Here is a 14,177-nt window from a genome sequence, read left to right as displayed (position 1 = left end):
CAAAACTATTCATGTTTGTGATATTTGAGAGAGAAATCTGATTCCCCTCTTCTGTGTTGCTATAATTCTCTTGCACCCATGGTCTTTTTTAGGACTTTCCCTATTGCTCCACCTTTACTATGGTGTCTCTTTTGAGAAGCTAGGGCCCTAGACAGTGCGAACCAAACTGGTACTAATTAAATGCACACTATCAACCGACCATATCCAGAGCTCATAACTTGCTGATTTTGCATAATTCGAAGCAGTGAGGGGTAAATGAGGATAGTTACAATTACACAAAGATTCGGATGAGTTTTGAACGAGAAAAATCTAAGTTAACTATTGACTATATATATTTGTTTGCTTAAGGAATACAAAAAAAAATTTTCTGGACTAACCCCAAAGTACCAGGTAAAAGTGAACTTCCAATTAGCAAATGATAAAGGCGCTCTTTAACTGCTATTTTGGGGCTTATATACCTTTTTTCCCCAACCACAATTTTGGGCTTTTGTACAATTATTTTATCCCACGAGTTTTCCAGCATTTGTTCTTATCTAATGTAAATTTTCTGTTTCTAGTATTCTTACAGAAGTGCTTTCCGTATTATTTTTATCTGATGCAATTGTTTGGTTTCTTCAGATTTCAAAACTAGTATTCTTAAATTATTTTAATAATATTTGACTATTTAATATAGTTGATCCGGTGTTATCCGACACTTATTATTAGTTATATTACGGTGTTATCTTGACACTTATCTTCAAAAATGCATTTTTTTTTCTTCGAGTATTCACTTGCTCAATAAGTGTATTTTTAGGGACTTCGGTCAAGAAGTGGTAATTATGAACCGTTTTTGTGAACTCAACCCAAAATTTAGGTTGTTATTCAAGAGCATTTCAGGATTTTACAAAAAAAAATCACTCAATTGTCTTATTTCACTATAATTCTTACTTTGACGCTTATCATCAAAAATACTTAATTGTCTTTTTTTCACTATAATTCCAGCTTTGTATTTCATAAGTCAGCCTCATTCAGAGTAAAAAAAAAATCAAAGCAAGTTATTTCCTATCCAGAACAAATTGAATATTCTTCTGTTAAATATTGCAAAAGTATAGAAAACTGATAAATCTTGGCTTTCAGCCAAACCCGATTTCCGGGCTTACCTGTATATAGACATCTGTAAAATCATAGATCGGAATTTAATGTATCGTAGGGTTCACCAGGAGCTTAAAAACTCATAGAACTTTTTCTTTTTTCCTTATTGAGATAAAAGTCTCATCGTATTCGAAGTGTATAGATATATCTTGAAACCACAGTTTGGAGTGCAGGCTTTTGTTTCAAAAAGACTTGTTTTTAATCAAAATTGTTCGTGTTTGTGATATTTGAGATAACTAGAATGATTTCCCTTTTCTGTATTACCTTGATGCTTATCGTACTTTTTAAAAGACTTTGTTTTCTTCCAGAATTCATGGAGATGATGACTGGAGAATAAGCAAAACACTGCTGAGACTGGGAATATTGGCTCCAAAGTAATTGCTTCTTACCAGAGGGTCAAGCTTCTATGTTTAGAAATATATAAAAAAAATCAGTCTAATGATTGATTGATATTTATAACGCCAGAACTTTCTTTACTATTTCCAATTTTAAAATAGTTTCAGTAATAAATATTTTAGTATGACGTCTGATTTTTGCTTCAGTAAGAAGGTATCTAAAAAATGATATAATCCGAACTAAAGGATGTTTCAGATTTATTTGTTTTTACATGGACATGTTTACTTTATTAAGGAGCAGCTACGCTCAGGACAAAGACTTAAGGCGTAATTTATTCAAACCTGAAAAGATTAAAGCTTGGGAAATCAGTTTTCCAAGTAAACATCAGTTTCTCCGTAAGAATAATCTTGCAAAATACACAAAGACAATTTAATGGCAGTTAATTGATAGGAGCAAATTAGTGTTGATACATGTTTTTATACAAGTTTTTTACCATTTTAATCTTTGGTTTTGTAGTGCAAATGTAACATTAAAATCAAGAACAAAAACACGTCATTCCTTAATCCGTGCTTGAATGTGTCAACTGACTTAAAAATCATGATCTTACACAGGATTATATCTATGAACCTTAATTAACTCTGAATCGACCATTCTTAATTGGGGCATAGTCAATAGTAGAGCCCTTTGGGCTGTTTGCTTGATATTTCATTACTATGGGCCTCAACGTGGCAACGCTGGTGTTGACAGTGGATTTAGTGTCCACTTAGCCTTAACATGGGCATCGAGTGCCTCATCGACACCAAATAAGAATGAGATATCTCCTTTGTTCCACTGATGATTCCGACTCTTTTTTTTTTTTTTTAAAGAATTCGGTTTTGTCAGTTAAAACTTTTATGAAATATTGTTTCCTTTGCTGCAAACGCTTATAATGGGTGAGTCGAAAACACTTTAACGTAGACAAAACCCGTCATAGCGCAGGTAAAAATGTCAAATGACGGATGGGTCTTAAAGAATCATGAAAAACGTCTGTTTTTGTATGAAATTACATCTGTGTGAACACACTCTATAATAATTATGCAAAGAATCAAATTTTTCCTAGACAGATCTACGCTAAAGCCACATTATAGTCACACCTGGGGATAATACCAAAATTACGACCATTGCACTGGCAATTTCATGACTTGGGTATTGTTTAAATCTGAAGTATAAAATCTACCGCTTGCCAATTGGTCTCTAACGTTAAGCGGCTTGAAGCTGTCTAAAAGATGCTGCTAGCAAAATCTAACAGGAAACCCTTTGAAATGTCAACAATCAACTGTGGAGAATCGAGGCGTGCGTCCTGAACATCAGATCATTTGCCCCTCTTCTTCCTGGGTTGGGTTGACAATGTATCCTAATCTTTGAACATTTTTCAACTTCTTCTTCTTCTATTTAACAGCAGGCGGGCTTTTCAGTAATACTATTTAGCCCTTTTCCTTTTGCTTCACTCTGTGGGCTACAGAGCTACTGGCTTGATTGCCTCATAAATATTAGATATTTTCAGATATCTTTCAGTAGATCTTTCGACTCTAGGAGTTCAATTATGAGATGATAGATGTCGATTTCTATGCTCCGTGTGCATGTATAGTTGGCTAGGCTCTTGACTGATGCTGAGATTTTATGGAGTTTAAAGCAATTTAATAGTTTGCAAAGCAAGGTATGTTGTGCAGACGTCAGCCTATTACATTCAATGAGGCAATGGTTAATTGTTTCATTATTCATATTACAATGCCTGCAAAGAGGGGACAGGGGAATTGAACCACTTGAATTAGAAAACTTATACGAGAATGCAATGAAAATTTAGTCCATTTCTTCCAGAACGAATTCTATGATAAATTTTAGAAAAATACTTATTGGGAAAAGGGGAAAGGATGGGATTCAACATTTTTTGTCTAAAATCTATTATGCTACTTCTTCTGCAAACGCAAAATAAACAGAGCAAAAAGTACATTTGGAATCAGCGTTTAAAGGTGCATCAAGTTATTTGTTTATTTCTTCCGTAACGAATATACAATTCCGTAGCTAATATTTCATGAACAAAATACAAGTAACAAAAGTTTTTTGAATGAAATAAAGTATAATTTTTATAAGTGTTCGGTTCAGATGTTAGTTTTTTTTGTATGTAAGGGATTTAAAAGATTTACGTCAAAAGACGTTTTAATATTACCTTTAGTTTTTTCGACGTAATACCTTAAATTAGATATTTGTTTTTACAAGACCACAATGCCTTTCTACGACGAACAAATAAACGTTGTAATGGAATATGTCTATTTATTAGACAGTGAAAACAAACCCAAAAGTCTAGATATTTTGACGGCATATACAACGATCGTCTTCAGCAGAAATTAGCAAAAGTATTTCAGCTGAAGACGATCATTATATATGCGGTCAAGCTATCCAAACTTTTGTGTAGGTTTTCACTAACTGTTAAACGGACTACTTCCCATTTCAGTGTTTTTTTTACCTTTACTTTTTACCGGGCAAAAGATTTAAACATGTGGAATTCATAGTATGTCTGGACAGCATAATTATACTTATAAATGTGATTTGTTTTGGAAATGGGTAACTAACTGTTCAGCTTCAAATCAAGACTATCCATATACTTGTTATAGTAGCCTATTTGAAATTTCTCAGGTCTTCTGATATTGGGCAAGCTTTGCCCACTTTCTTGAGAAAATTGAATAAGGGTCAACCTTTTTCCGACTGCAATAAAGTCATGTGAGGAAAATAATTTGTTCGCTTTGTGGACGGCTTTATTACTTTTATTGAGGCCGTCCACAAATTACAATTTTATCAAATAGCTTGTTTTTTTTTCTCTCCCGAAAACCCAGTAACGAATCCTAAAGCGGGGCTCCCATGGCGTCAATAAAGTTAATAAGGCTGTCCTTAAAATTATTAAACTGTTTTCCTCTTGTAAATTTACTGACTTTATGGTCGTCGATAAAAAGTTAAACTTTATTTGACCTTTTTCATACAGCCAATAGAGATCTTCCAGTAAGGGAAAATTTATGAGATTTATCAATTCAGATAAAAGACACTAATCAGACGGCCTTTCCTAAACTTTTTTCTCTAATATGAGGACCATTCAAGCAGAGAACTTGCTTATTTCACCAGTGAGAAAAAACCTTTTAATATACAGTTCCTCAAAAAGGGAAAACAAGAACACAATTGGTGTTGAAAATGCATTCAAGGGAATAGGTGAAGTGTTGTGTCGAGAGTTGGGTCCTCATTTTTATCTGTGAGCCTTCTTTAATAAATTTTAAAGTAAAAACAACAGCTAACTTAAGACTAACTTATTAAATTGAAAAAGTTATCAAAAAATAATGTCAGATAGTTTCAAGAATGAACCTGTGAATAATTCAAATTAATTGCTTCAAAAAATTTCCATAGAGTCAGTAAGATAAAATTCATATATGAGCGCGACGAACTACACGGTATGTAACTCAGCGGAATACTTTATTAACTTTATTGACGCCGTGGGAGCCCCGCTTAAATTTTGACTGGATTTTCTTTATTTCAGTCCTTCGGTTTATCCATGAACTTGTTGTAGTTTGAACGAAAATCCAACAGCTTGTCTGGTACGGACAAAATCCATACAATACATGTATCATATACTTTTTGTCTGTGTTATCAAGGATAGAACAAGAACACGGAGCATTCGGGCACGCTACTTGTTGTTTGTAGCACGATCTTGAATCCCCATGGAAATATAAATATTTAGAACATTGACTGATTTAGAAAGAAAAGAAAAAATGAAAATATTCTCAAAGTTGAGGAGTTTTGACGCATATCCAAAGACCTTAGAAGACTTTCAAGTTCAAACATACGGTGGAGCCATAAGTAAGTAATTATGTAATGGTCCAGGGTAGGGGCAAACAATTGCTTGCTAGACAAACCTTCTTTAATATTTAAAAAAGAAATGTTAGTTATTTTAACAAAAATATAAGTTAAATTTCTAGTTGAATGGTTTTTTGTTTGGTAAATTTCTAGGTGGTCTTATAATTTAGCTAGGATGAAAGTGAAAACATCATTTGATGCTTTTTATGCTCTTTCACAATTCAATAATTGTTATTTTTACAAATTGCATCTTGAGCCCTTAAGGGGACCCTGAAGGTATTTTATATGAATTATGAAAAAGCATCAAATGAAGTTTTCACTTTCATCCTAGCTAAATTAGGCCTATATGGCCCACTGTAAATTTATCGTAAACTTTACCCCCACCCCCTAATGTGCAAATATTTACCCTGAATTGGAACATACCCTGAATTGTTGATAGCAAGGTTTCAAATCACAAAAAAAATGCTATTTTTGTTGATGGCATTTGAAAAACAATAAGGAAATGGTTTGAATTGAATCAAGTATTTTGCAGGTTATGTTAGGATATAACTTCTTTGTGTGGTTACAAAAATGAAATAACTTTGGGGCCCCTTTAAGGGCTCAAGATACAATTTGCAAAAGGAGCAATTATTGAATTATGAAAGAGCTCTAAATGATGTTTTCACTTTCATCATAGCTAAATTATGGGGCCACCTAGAAATTTACCTTTTGTTCTTATGGAAAGTAATTGAGTTAGGTGAATTAAGCTTTCAGAAATGAATCTGGAACCTAATAGCCTTAATGTCCTGGGAAGAGGCTTTAAGATAGCCTACTACCTCTAAATTTATAGATAACATACATAGTGGTTTGCCTCCTCAAAAGAAACACTATAAAATTCTGAAAATAACTTTAAAGAATTATAAAACACTTAATTGGTGTGTAGGCTATTGTTGATAAAAGCTTTCACTTTCATTTGTTCCCCCCTTAATGTTCAAACATATAACCCAAATTATAAATTTTTCATTAATTTTTTCATTACTTGATGCTATCAATTTTGCTTGTTTACTAATAAATTAGTCTGAACAAGAGAATCACAAATAGAAATTTAGAGAGAGGGCTATATATTTGACCATTAGGGGAGAATAATGGCAATAAAATAAAGTGAAGTGTATTTAGGAATGATATATCTATGTATTTTTAGACATTTATAGTATTACCTTCTGAGAGTGCTAACCACTAAAATAGAACCAATTATTCAATTACTTACATAGGGACAATTTGGACTCACTATTTAATTCCATTTTTATGCTCTTTCCAAATATAATAATTCTTTCAGTTGCAAATCCAGTTTGAAACCTTAATTGGGCCCCAGTGTGACAATTCCTTGGAAATCACTTAGACACAGTGGTTTTTACATTTAATAGTCTCTTTTTCATTGACTTTTGTTTTAGAAAGCTTAAATCCCATCATTTCAGTAGGATATTAAGCTATTTCAACTCTTTTTCCTAAATTTAATGAAATAGATTTATAAATCTTTAATGCTTTATGAGTCAGGACTAAGCAAAAGTATAAAGCTCAAAACACTTTTCTTGCATCTCATTTTAGCATTAGTTAAAAATTTTTCATATATATCTAAACATATAGTTAAAATTGTATTCTTTTAGGTCAAATTGTCAATTGGGTCTATTTAGGTCAAATGGGTATATTCTATACTTTTATAAACAAAGTGGGTAGGACTGGTGAGCATTTATGGTATGTCTATCCTTTTCTTTGTCTTTGCTTAGATCTATTAGACAGCTAAGCAAGGGTTGAGTTGCATAAAGATCCAATTGAATGGAGTTGGGTTTCATGGGGGTTTATTCAGTTGCATAGGGGTTGAGTTGCATGAGGTTCAGTTGAATAGGATTGAGTTGTACAGGGGCTCACTTGCACAAGCATTGAGTTGCATAGGGTTCAGATGCATGTGGGTTCAGTTGAAATGAAACTCCTGCTTATAGATTATAACAATCTATCAAACAGTTTGTGGTAACGAACTGTAAGTAAGGAGCGACCCAGCTCAATGGTAACCGAAACTCTAGAAAACACGTTTTTGATACCAATAGATATATCAAAAGAATTAGATTTCATTGTTGTTTTCAAATATATAATTTTCATCAAGTTTAGTGCTACCCATAAAAAGTTAAGTGCCTGAGAAAATTTGGCTGATTTTCGAAAAAAGGGGGAAAGACCCCCTAAAAGTTATAAAAACTTAATTAAATTCATACCATCATATTCAGCATATCAGAAAACCCTACTGTAGAGGTTTCAAGCTCCTATCTACAAAAATGTGGAATTTTGCATTTTTTGCCAGAAGAAAGATCATGGATGCATGTTTATTTGTTTTTTTTTTTTTTTTTTTTTACAGGGGTTTTGGTATCGACCCAGTGGTACTAGAATATAGTGGGAGGGCTAATTTGAACGGAAAATAAAAGTTATATTTCTAATTACAAGTTACAAAAACATATGGTGGGCAACTAGGCCCCCTCCCACGTTTATTTTTTTCCCATAGTCACCCGATCTAAATTTTGAGATAGCCATTTTGTTTAGCATGGTCAAGAATATGATAAATATGTCTGTTAGGATGACTTAATCCCCCGAAGTATCCAGAGGAAGGACTTAAAGTTCTGAACTTTACCCAATGTTAACATATAGTACTGGTTATTGGAAAGTATACAGAAGTTTTCAGGAGGTTTTTTTTCTGTAAGTGGGAGGGAAGGATGGGTCGGGGGTTATGTTGGAGGATCTGTTCATTAAGGAAGTTTTCTTGGGGGAAGGGAAATTGCCATGAAGGGGCGCCGGACTTGCCAGCATTATTTATTGGTTATTGGGAAGTATACAACCATTTTCAGGAAGAATTTTTTCTGGAGGGGGGCTAGAGGAGGGGGTTACTCTGGAGAATATTTCCTTGGAGGATGTTTCTTTGGGGTAAGGGACATTTCTATGAAGGGGGCCTGGATTTCCAAGCATTATTTAAAACACAATCAGAAATTAAATAAAAAAAAACCAAGTTTTTTCAACTGAAATGTAAGAAGGAATATTAGAACTTAAAACAAACAGAAATTATAACTTATGTGAGGAGGTTCTCCCCCAAGTCAATACCTCGCTCTTTACGCTACAGTTTTTTTTAGTGCTTTCAAAAGAGCTATCTATTCTAATTAATAAACGTCCTTTGTGATTCAGGGGTTTGTGAATCAAAATTTTTTCTAATTTTTAACGTAAAGAGTGTGGCATTGACTAAGGGGAGAACCCCCTCATATACGTAATAACATATACATAAAAAAAAAACAATAAAAACAAGCGATAAGGCTCACTAGTAATCAAAACTTTTAAACACGGAATTTTAATGTTAATAAATGTATCAAAATAATGTGTTTATAATGCTGATTCTAAATATATAAATTTTATTAAGTTTAGTATTACTCATCAAAGGCTACGAGCCTGAGAAAATTTACTCGATTTTTTAAAGAGGGGAAACATCCCCTACAAGTGAAAGAATTTTAATGAAAATCACACCGTCAGATTCACCGTATCAGAAAACTCTATTATATAGGTTTCAAGCTCATATCTGCAAAAATCTACAACTTTGTATTTTTTGCCAGAAGATAGATATAAAAATATAGAGGTTAGTTATGTAAGTTAATTTGTAAAGACATACATTTAGCAAAAGAAAGTAAAATTTTTAGGCAAATAAAAGCTGCATTAACTAAAAAATGATCAGAAATTAAATAAAAAAAACAAGTTTTTTAAACTGAAAGTAAGGAGCGACATTAAAACTTAAAACGAACAGAAATTTTCCCGTATATAAAAGGGGCTGTCCCCTCCTCAACGCCTCACTCTTTACGCTAAAGTTTGACTCTGTCTCACAACTTTATTTTTAAAACAATAAAAAACTTTAGCGTAAAGAGCGAGGCGTTGAGTAGGGGACAGCCCCTTTCAAATATGGAATAATTTCTGTTCGTTTTAAGTTTTAATGTTGCTCCTTACTTTCAGTTTAAAAAACTTGTTTTTTTATTTAATTTCTAATAAAGCAGAATGTTGGTTTTTAAGCCAAGTTTCTGCTAGTGCCAGAATGTGCACTTTAGTTTTAAGACACAACTCACCAAGGAATTCATATGGTATGTTTACAACATACAAGGAAGTATTTACAGTCTTAAAGAACTAAACATATCTTAAAAGCCTTAAAAAATAAATAAACATAGTACCAGTACCAGTTTATACAGCTAGTACCAGAAGAGATAAAAGTGGAAGGACAGCTGTAATTCTAACTGGCATGTGTACTAATCAAGTTTTAAATAAATAAAAAACTCAGTCAGCTTAATTTAGCATTTGTTTTTTTCAGTTTTTTTTCCTTGCTACTAACTACTACTAACAACTCATCGCAGCACCAAGCTGCCTGAGGCCAACACAGCTATGCACGCTCCTCCTCCATCCCAATCAATTCAAAGCCTCCCTTTTTACACCCGCCCACAAAGTTTGCATTTCCTTTAAATCTTTCTTTATGACGTCCTCCCACCCCAGACGGGGATAACCTGCTTTCCATTTAGCCCTAAATGGTTGGCCGAAAAGAACAATCTTCGGCAATCTGTCATCCTTCATCTGCACAACATGCCCTAACCACCTCAACCTTTCTTTCATTATAGACCTAGAAAGCGGTATTGAACCACATTTTTCGTATAGCCTACTGATTGAAATACGGTCAGTCAGCTGGGTACCCAGAACAATCCTTAAGCAATTTCTCTGGGAAACATCTAGCAAATATTCGTCTACTTTTTGGAGCGTCCATGCTTCTGAGCCATATTTGACCACTGTCATCCATGTAGCTTCTAAGATTCTAATCTTGGTTTGCAGACTTATCTTACTATTCTTCCAGACTTTTTTTTAACTGTGAAAAAACACCCTGAGCCTTGGCTATTCTATTTTTAACATCTTCACTGCTCCCACCATCTCTACTAATAATACTACCAAGGTAAGTGAAGCTTCCCACCTGATCAATCCTCTCATCACCCAACGTCACCTTTTCATCTTCACTTATTCCTAGCCTTAGTGACTTAGTCTTCCTAACATTAATTTTCAAACCAATACTAGCACCCTGAACTCATAAAACCTCTAAAACTTCATTCATTTTGCTCACACTTTCATATAGGATGTTTAAATCATCAGCATAATCTATGTCCAGGAGACTTTTTCCTCTCCATTTGATTCCGTGGTCTCCCATTGCCTTTCGTGTGCTCCTTAAAACAAAAGTCCATCAAAATGAACCATATAAAGGGGGATAGAACACAACCATACTTAACTCCTGATTTAATACAAAACCAGCTGCTAACCTCATTTCCTACCTTAAGCGCAGCAGTGTTATTCTCGTACATAGCACTAATCACTTGAATGTAAATCACACTGTCAGATTCAGCGTATCAGAGAACCATAGTGTAGAGGTTTCAAGCTCCTATGTGCAAAAATGTGGAATTTTGCATTTTTGCCAGAAGAAAGATCACTGATGTGTGTTTATTTGTTTTTTTTTCCCAGGGGTGATTGTATTGAGCCAGTGGTCCTAGAATATTGTGGAAGGACTAATTCGAACACAAATTAAAAGTTGTAGTGCCCTTTTCAAGAGACCAAGAAAATGGAGGGCAATTAGGCCCCCTCCCAGTGCTTATTTTTTTCCCAAAGTCACCTGATCAAAATTTTGAGATAGCCATTTTGTTCAGCATGGGCGAAAATATAATAACTTTGTCTTTTAGGATAACTTAATCCCTCAATGTCCTCAGGGGGAGGGCTGAAAGTTATGAACTTTACCCAATGTTTGCATATAGTATTGGTTATTTGGAAGTATACAGACGTTTTCAGGGGGGGGGGATTTCTTATTGTTGTAGGGGGGGGGTCGGGGTTATGTGGGAGGATCTTTCCATGGAGGAAGTTTTCATGGGGGAGGCACATTGCTATGAAGGGGGCACCGGATTTCCCAGCATTATATTAAAAATGGTCAGAAATTAAATTAAAAAAAAGTTTTTCAACTGAAAGTAAGGAGAAACATCAAAACTTGAAACGAACAGAAATTATTACGTATATGATTGTGTTTGCCCCCTAGTCAATACCTGACTCTTTAAGCCAAAGATTTTTTAGTACCTTCATAAGAGCTATATATTCTAATTAACAGCCTTTGTGATTAAGGGGTCACTTAAAAGAATTGGAACAAAATTCGAACTTTAGCATAAAGAGCAAGGTATTGATTATGGGGCGAACCCGCTAATGTATGTATTAAAAATATATGAATATGGAAGTTCGTTATGTATCTTAATTTGTAAGTTATGTATATTTACTACTAATAAAAACGTTTGTAAATAAAATTAAACAGCTTTCAAGAAAGCCATTTAACCAAATAAAAGTAAAATTAATATGCAAATTTTGTTTTAGTTATTGATCTATGGTGAGCCAAAATCAAAACCTGCATTAATTCAAAAACGTTCAAAAATTAAATAAAAAACAATTTTTTTTTTTTTACTGAAATTAAGGAGTGACTTATTTATTTTAGACTTAAGACCATCTACCCAATTACTTGGTTTACTGCCATCACATGTATTTCTTGCAAAATTGCATCACAATGCAGTAAATTCACATTTGTTGTAAATTCATGAATATGCTTATGATTCTTCAGTATCCCATCTTCGTTAAGAAAGGGACCAGACAGGGAGCTATCACTCCCCCAACCCTGTTCAATAATAGTGTCCTGGGTGCTCAGGTAAAGTGTCTTTCTTCATGCATTCTTGGGAGAATCAATATGTCTCTTATATGTTATGATGATGAAAACTTGAATCTCAGCCATACAATCCATTGCATTGAGCAGAATTTCAAAATCCTTAAAGATGAATAATCAAAATCCGGCTGTCTTTTAATCCTGAGAGCGCATCTATCAACCACATACGTTTTTTGCTGATTTCTCATGCTGAGCATAAAATTAGCATTCCTTACACTGGAATAATAAAAAGTAAACTACATTTTAACTGTTACCTTCAAGCATCAACTTACAATGCCACAGCCCTTCCACATCTGCTTTATATTGCTCCTTTCTGGAAATTCTTTACAGTTACAGATAAAAAGCACCTACAATGAATCTTCTTCAAATTTGCTAAATATCTTTTACATTTGCCCCCTTGGACAAGAAACTGTAAAATTATTCATTTGTATAAGCTAGTTGACCCTAACGTCAATTAATAAATCTCTGTCCCATTTTCAAAGTAAGTTTAATCATCCATGGTCATCAATTTGTTCACAATTGTTTGTTTGTATTAATGTAATCTATATAGTGATTTTTTTTGTAATATATTTGGATTTTCGATGTGTGTTTGTGTTTTTTGTTTTGTTTCTCTATCTTTTTGTTACTTACTCTGTCTATGCACCTTTTTTTTTTTACGGACAATAAATGAATAATAATAATAATTATTATTATCACATTATATTTACAGTGAAGTCACATTATTCTGGATTTTAGTGTTGCTAATAGGCTATTGTGATATGGCAAGCAAACAGAAACATATTAGCCCAGTAAAGGGCATGGACAAGTGTGCAGCATGTGAACAATGGTTGTGTGATCTTGATTGTCTTGATCTTTCAGAGCCTGAATATATCTTATTAATAAAGATGACTCATCACATGGGCTGTGAGTGGAAATGCTGCATCTGCAAGGAAAACCCAAAGAGTAGTGTAGATGCTCCTGAAATAGCAAAAATTGTGGACAGTAGCATAAAGAACTCACTGAGTAGCCTAGACAACACAGTTAAGAACTTGGAGTCAAAAATCAACAAAGCAGTTAAGACCCTTTTTCCAATTTAAAAGCTGAAATTGATACTAAATTTACAAGCCTTGAAGAAAGAATCTGCTCTTTGGAGAGGTCCTCAGGTGTTGCACAGACAAGCAAGTGCTGAAAGACCAAGTTACAGCTGAGGCAACTGCTCTGGGGGAAGCCCTCAATAAAATTTTGAAAGCCAGGTAAAGACTCTAATCTTTGAAGACCATGATAGACAAAAAAGAAGACTAAATATAGTGGTCTTTGCAATTAATACCCAAACAGATGATGCACAGTTTGTCCATGAATATCTAGCTAACAATTACAATCTACTTAGTGTTCCCATATCAAATGTCCACCATCTAGTGAATCCAAAGGGTTCTGGAACCCCAAACCCTCTGCACCCACCACTAATTATGTTCTCTTTCCATGACTTCAAGACCAAAAAATTGATTCTCCAGAAATCATTGGAGACAAAAGGGAAAGTACAGTTCAGAAATGATGTATCAAAAAAGAACTGAGAAAAAAGACAGAAATTATATGAGGAATTGCACAGAGGACAAGCAGGTGGTGAAATCAACTTAGTGATTAAAGGCAACAAGATTGTCCCAAAAAATTCTAAGAGCATGCAGTCTTCCCAGGGTTGCAGTTAATAGAGATGAAGAGAAAATTGCTGCTAGCCATACCCATATATATAGTACTGTTTGTAAAGATTATAGTTTAAACCTGTTAAAATTAAGCCCCACATTTACAACAGATGATGATAAGTCATTTACCAATGTGATATCAAGTGTTAGTAGCAGAAAATCTTCAAGTAACAAAGGTCCTTCTACCTTTGTTAATTGTTTAAATGCTATGTCATCATTAGGCTACTGTAGCAAGTCCATACCAACTTCTAATTCCTCATCAGCTTCCTGTTTCTCTAGTACTCTGGAATCATTAAATCATGTAAGCCCTGAACATAAAAGTTTTTGTAGTGCCAACTCTGTATTGACAACATGTACTACACCCAAATGTCCTGTGGAGCCTGGTAGCT

The 14,177-nt window shown here is 34.0% G+C and overlaps 2 protein-coding genes across 3 annotated transcripts in view; both read left to right on the top strand.

Moving 5' to 3' along the window:
* The window catches only part of LOC148951725 (troponin C-like), a 29,667-nt gene extending 28,013 nt beyond the window's left edge, over nucleotides 1-1,654 (top strand). The window contains exon 6 of the mRNA XM_089089297.1: nucleotides 1,440-1,654. Coding sequence (XP_088945423.1) covers nucleotides 1,440-1,468 — 29 coding nt within the window. The 3' untranslated portion in view covers nucleotides 1,469-1,654. The remainder of the gene's footprint in view (nucleotides 1-1,439) is intronic.
* Nucleotides 1,655-5,066: 3,412 nt separating this feature from the next.
* Nucleotides 5,067-14,177, top strand: part of LOC148951723 (endoplasmic reticulum-Golgi intermediate compartment protein 3) — a 107,227-nt gene continuing 98,116 nt past the window's right edge. The window contains exon 1 of one of the 2 annotated variants that reach the window (XM_089089295.1): nucleotides 5,067-5,346. In XM_089089295.1, coding sequence (XP_088945421.1) covers nucleotides 5,259-5,346 — 88 coding nt within the window. In that variant the 5' untranslated portion in view covers nucleotides 5,067-5,258. The remainder of the gene's footprint in view (nucleotides 5,347-14,177) is intronic. The other variant, XM_089089294.1, reaches the window with a different exon arrangement.

The sequence above is a fragment of the Artemia sp. Qi Xiang Cuo genome, chromosome 5, assembly GCF_049724085.1.
Source record: "Artemia sp. Qi Xiang Cuo chromosome 5, ASM4972408v1, whole genome shotgun sequence".
In the NCBI taxonomy this organism is placed as follows: domain Eukaryota; kingdom Metazoa; phylum Arthropoda; class Branchiopoda; order Anostraca; family Artemiidae; genus Artemia; species Artemia sp. Qi Xiang Cuo.
This window is presented reverse-complemented; position numbering and strand designations above follow the sequence as displayed.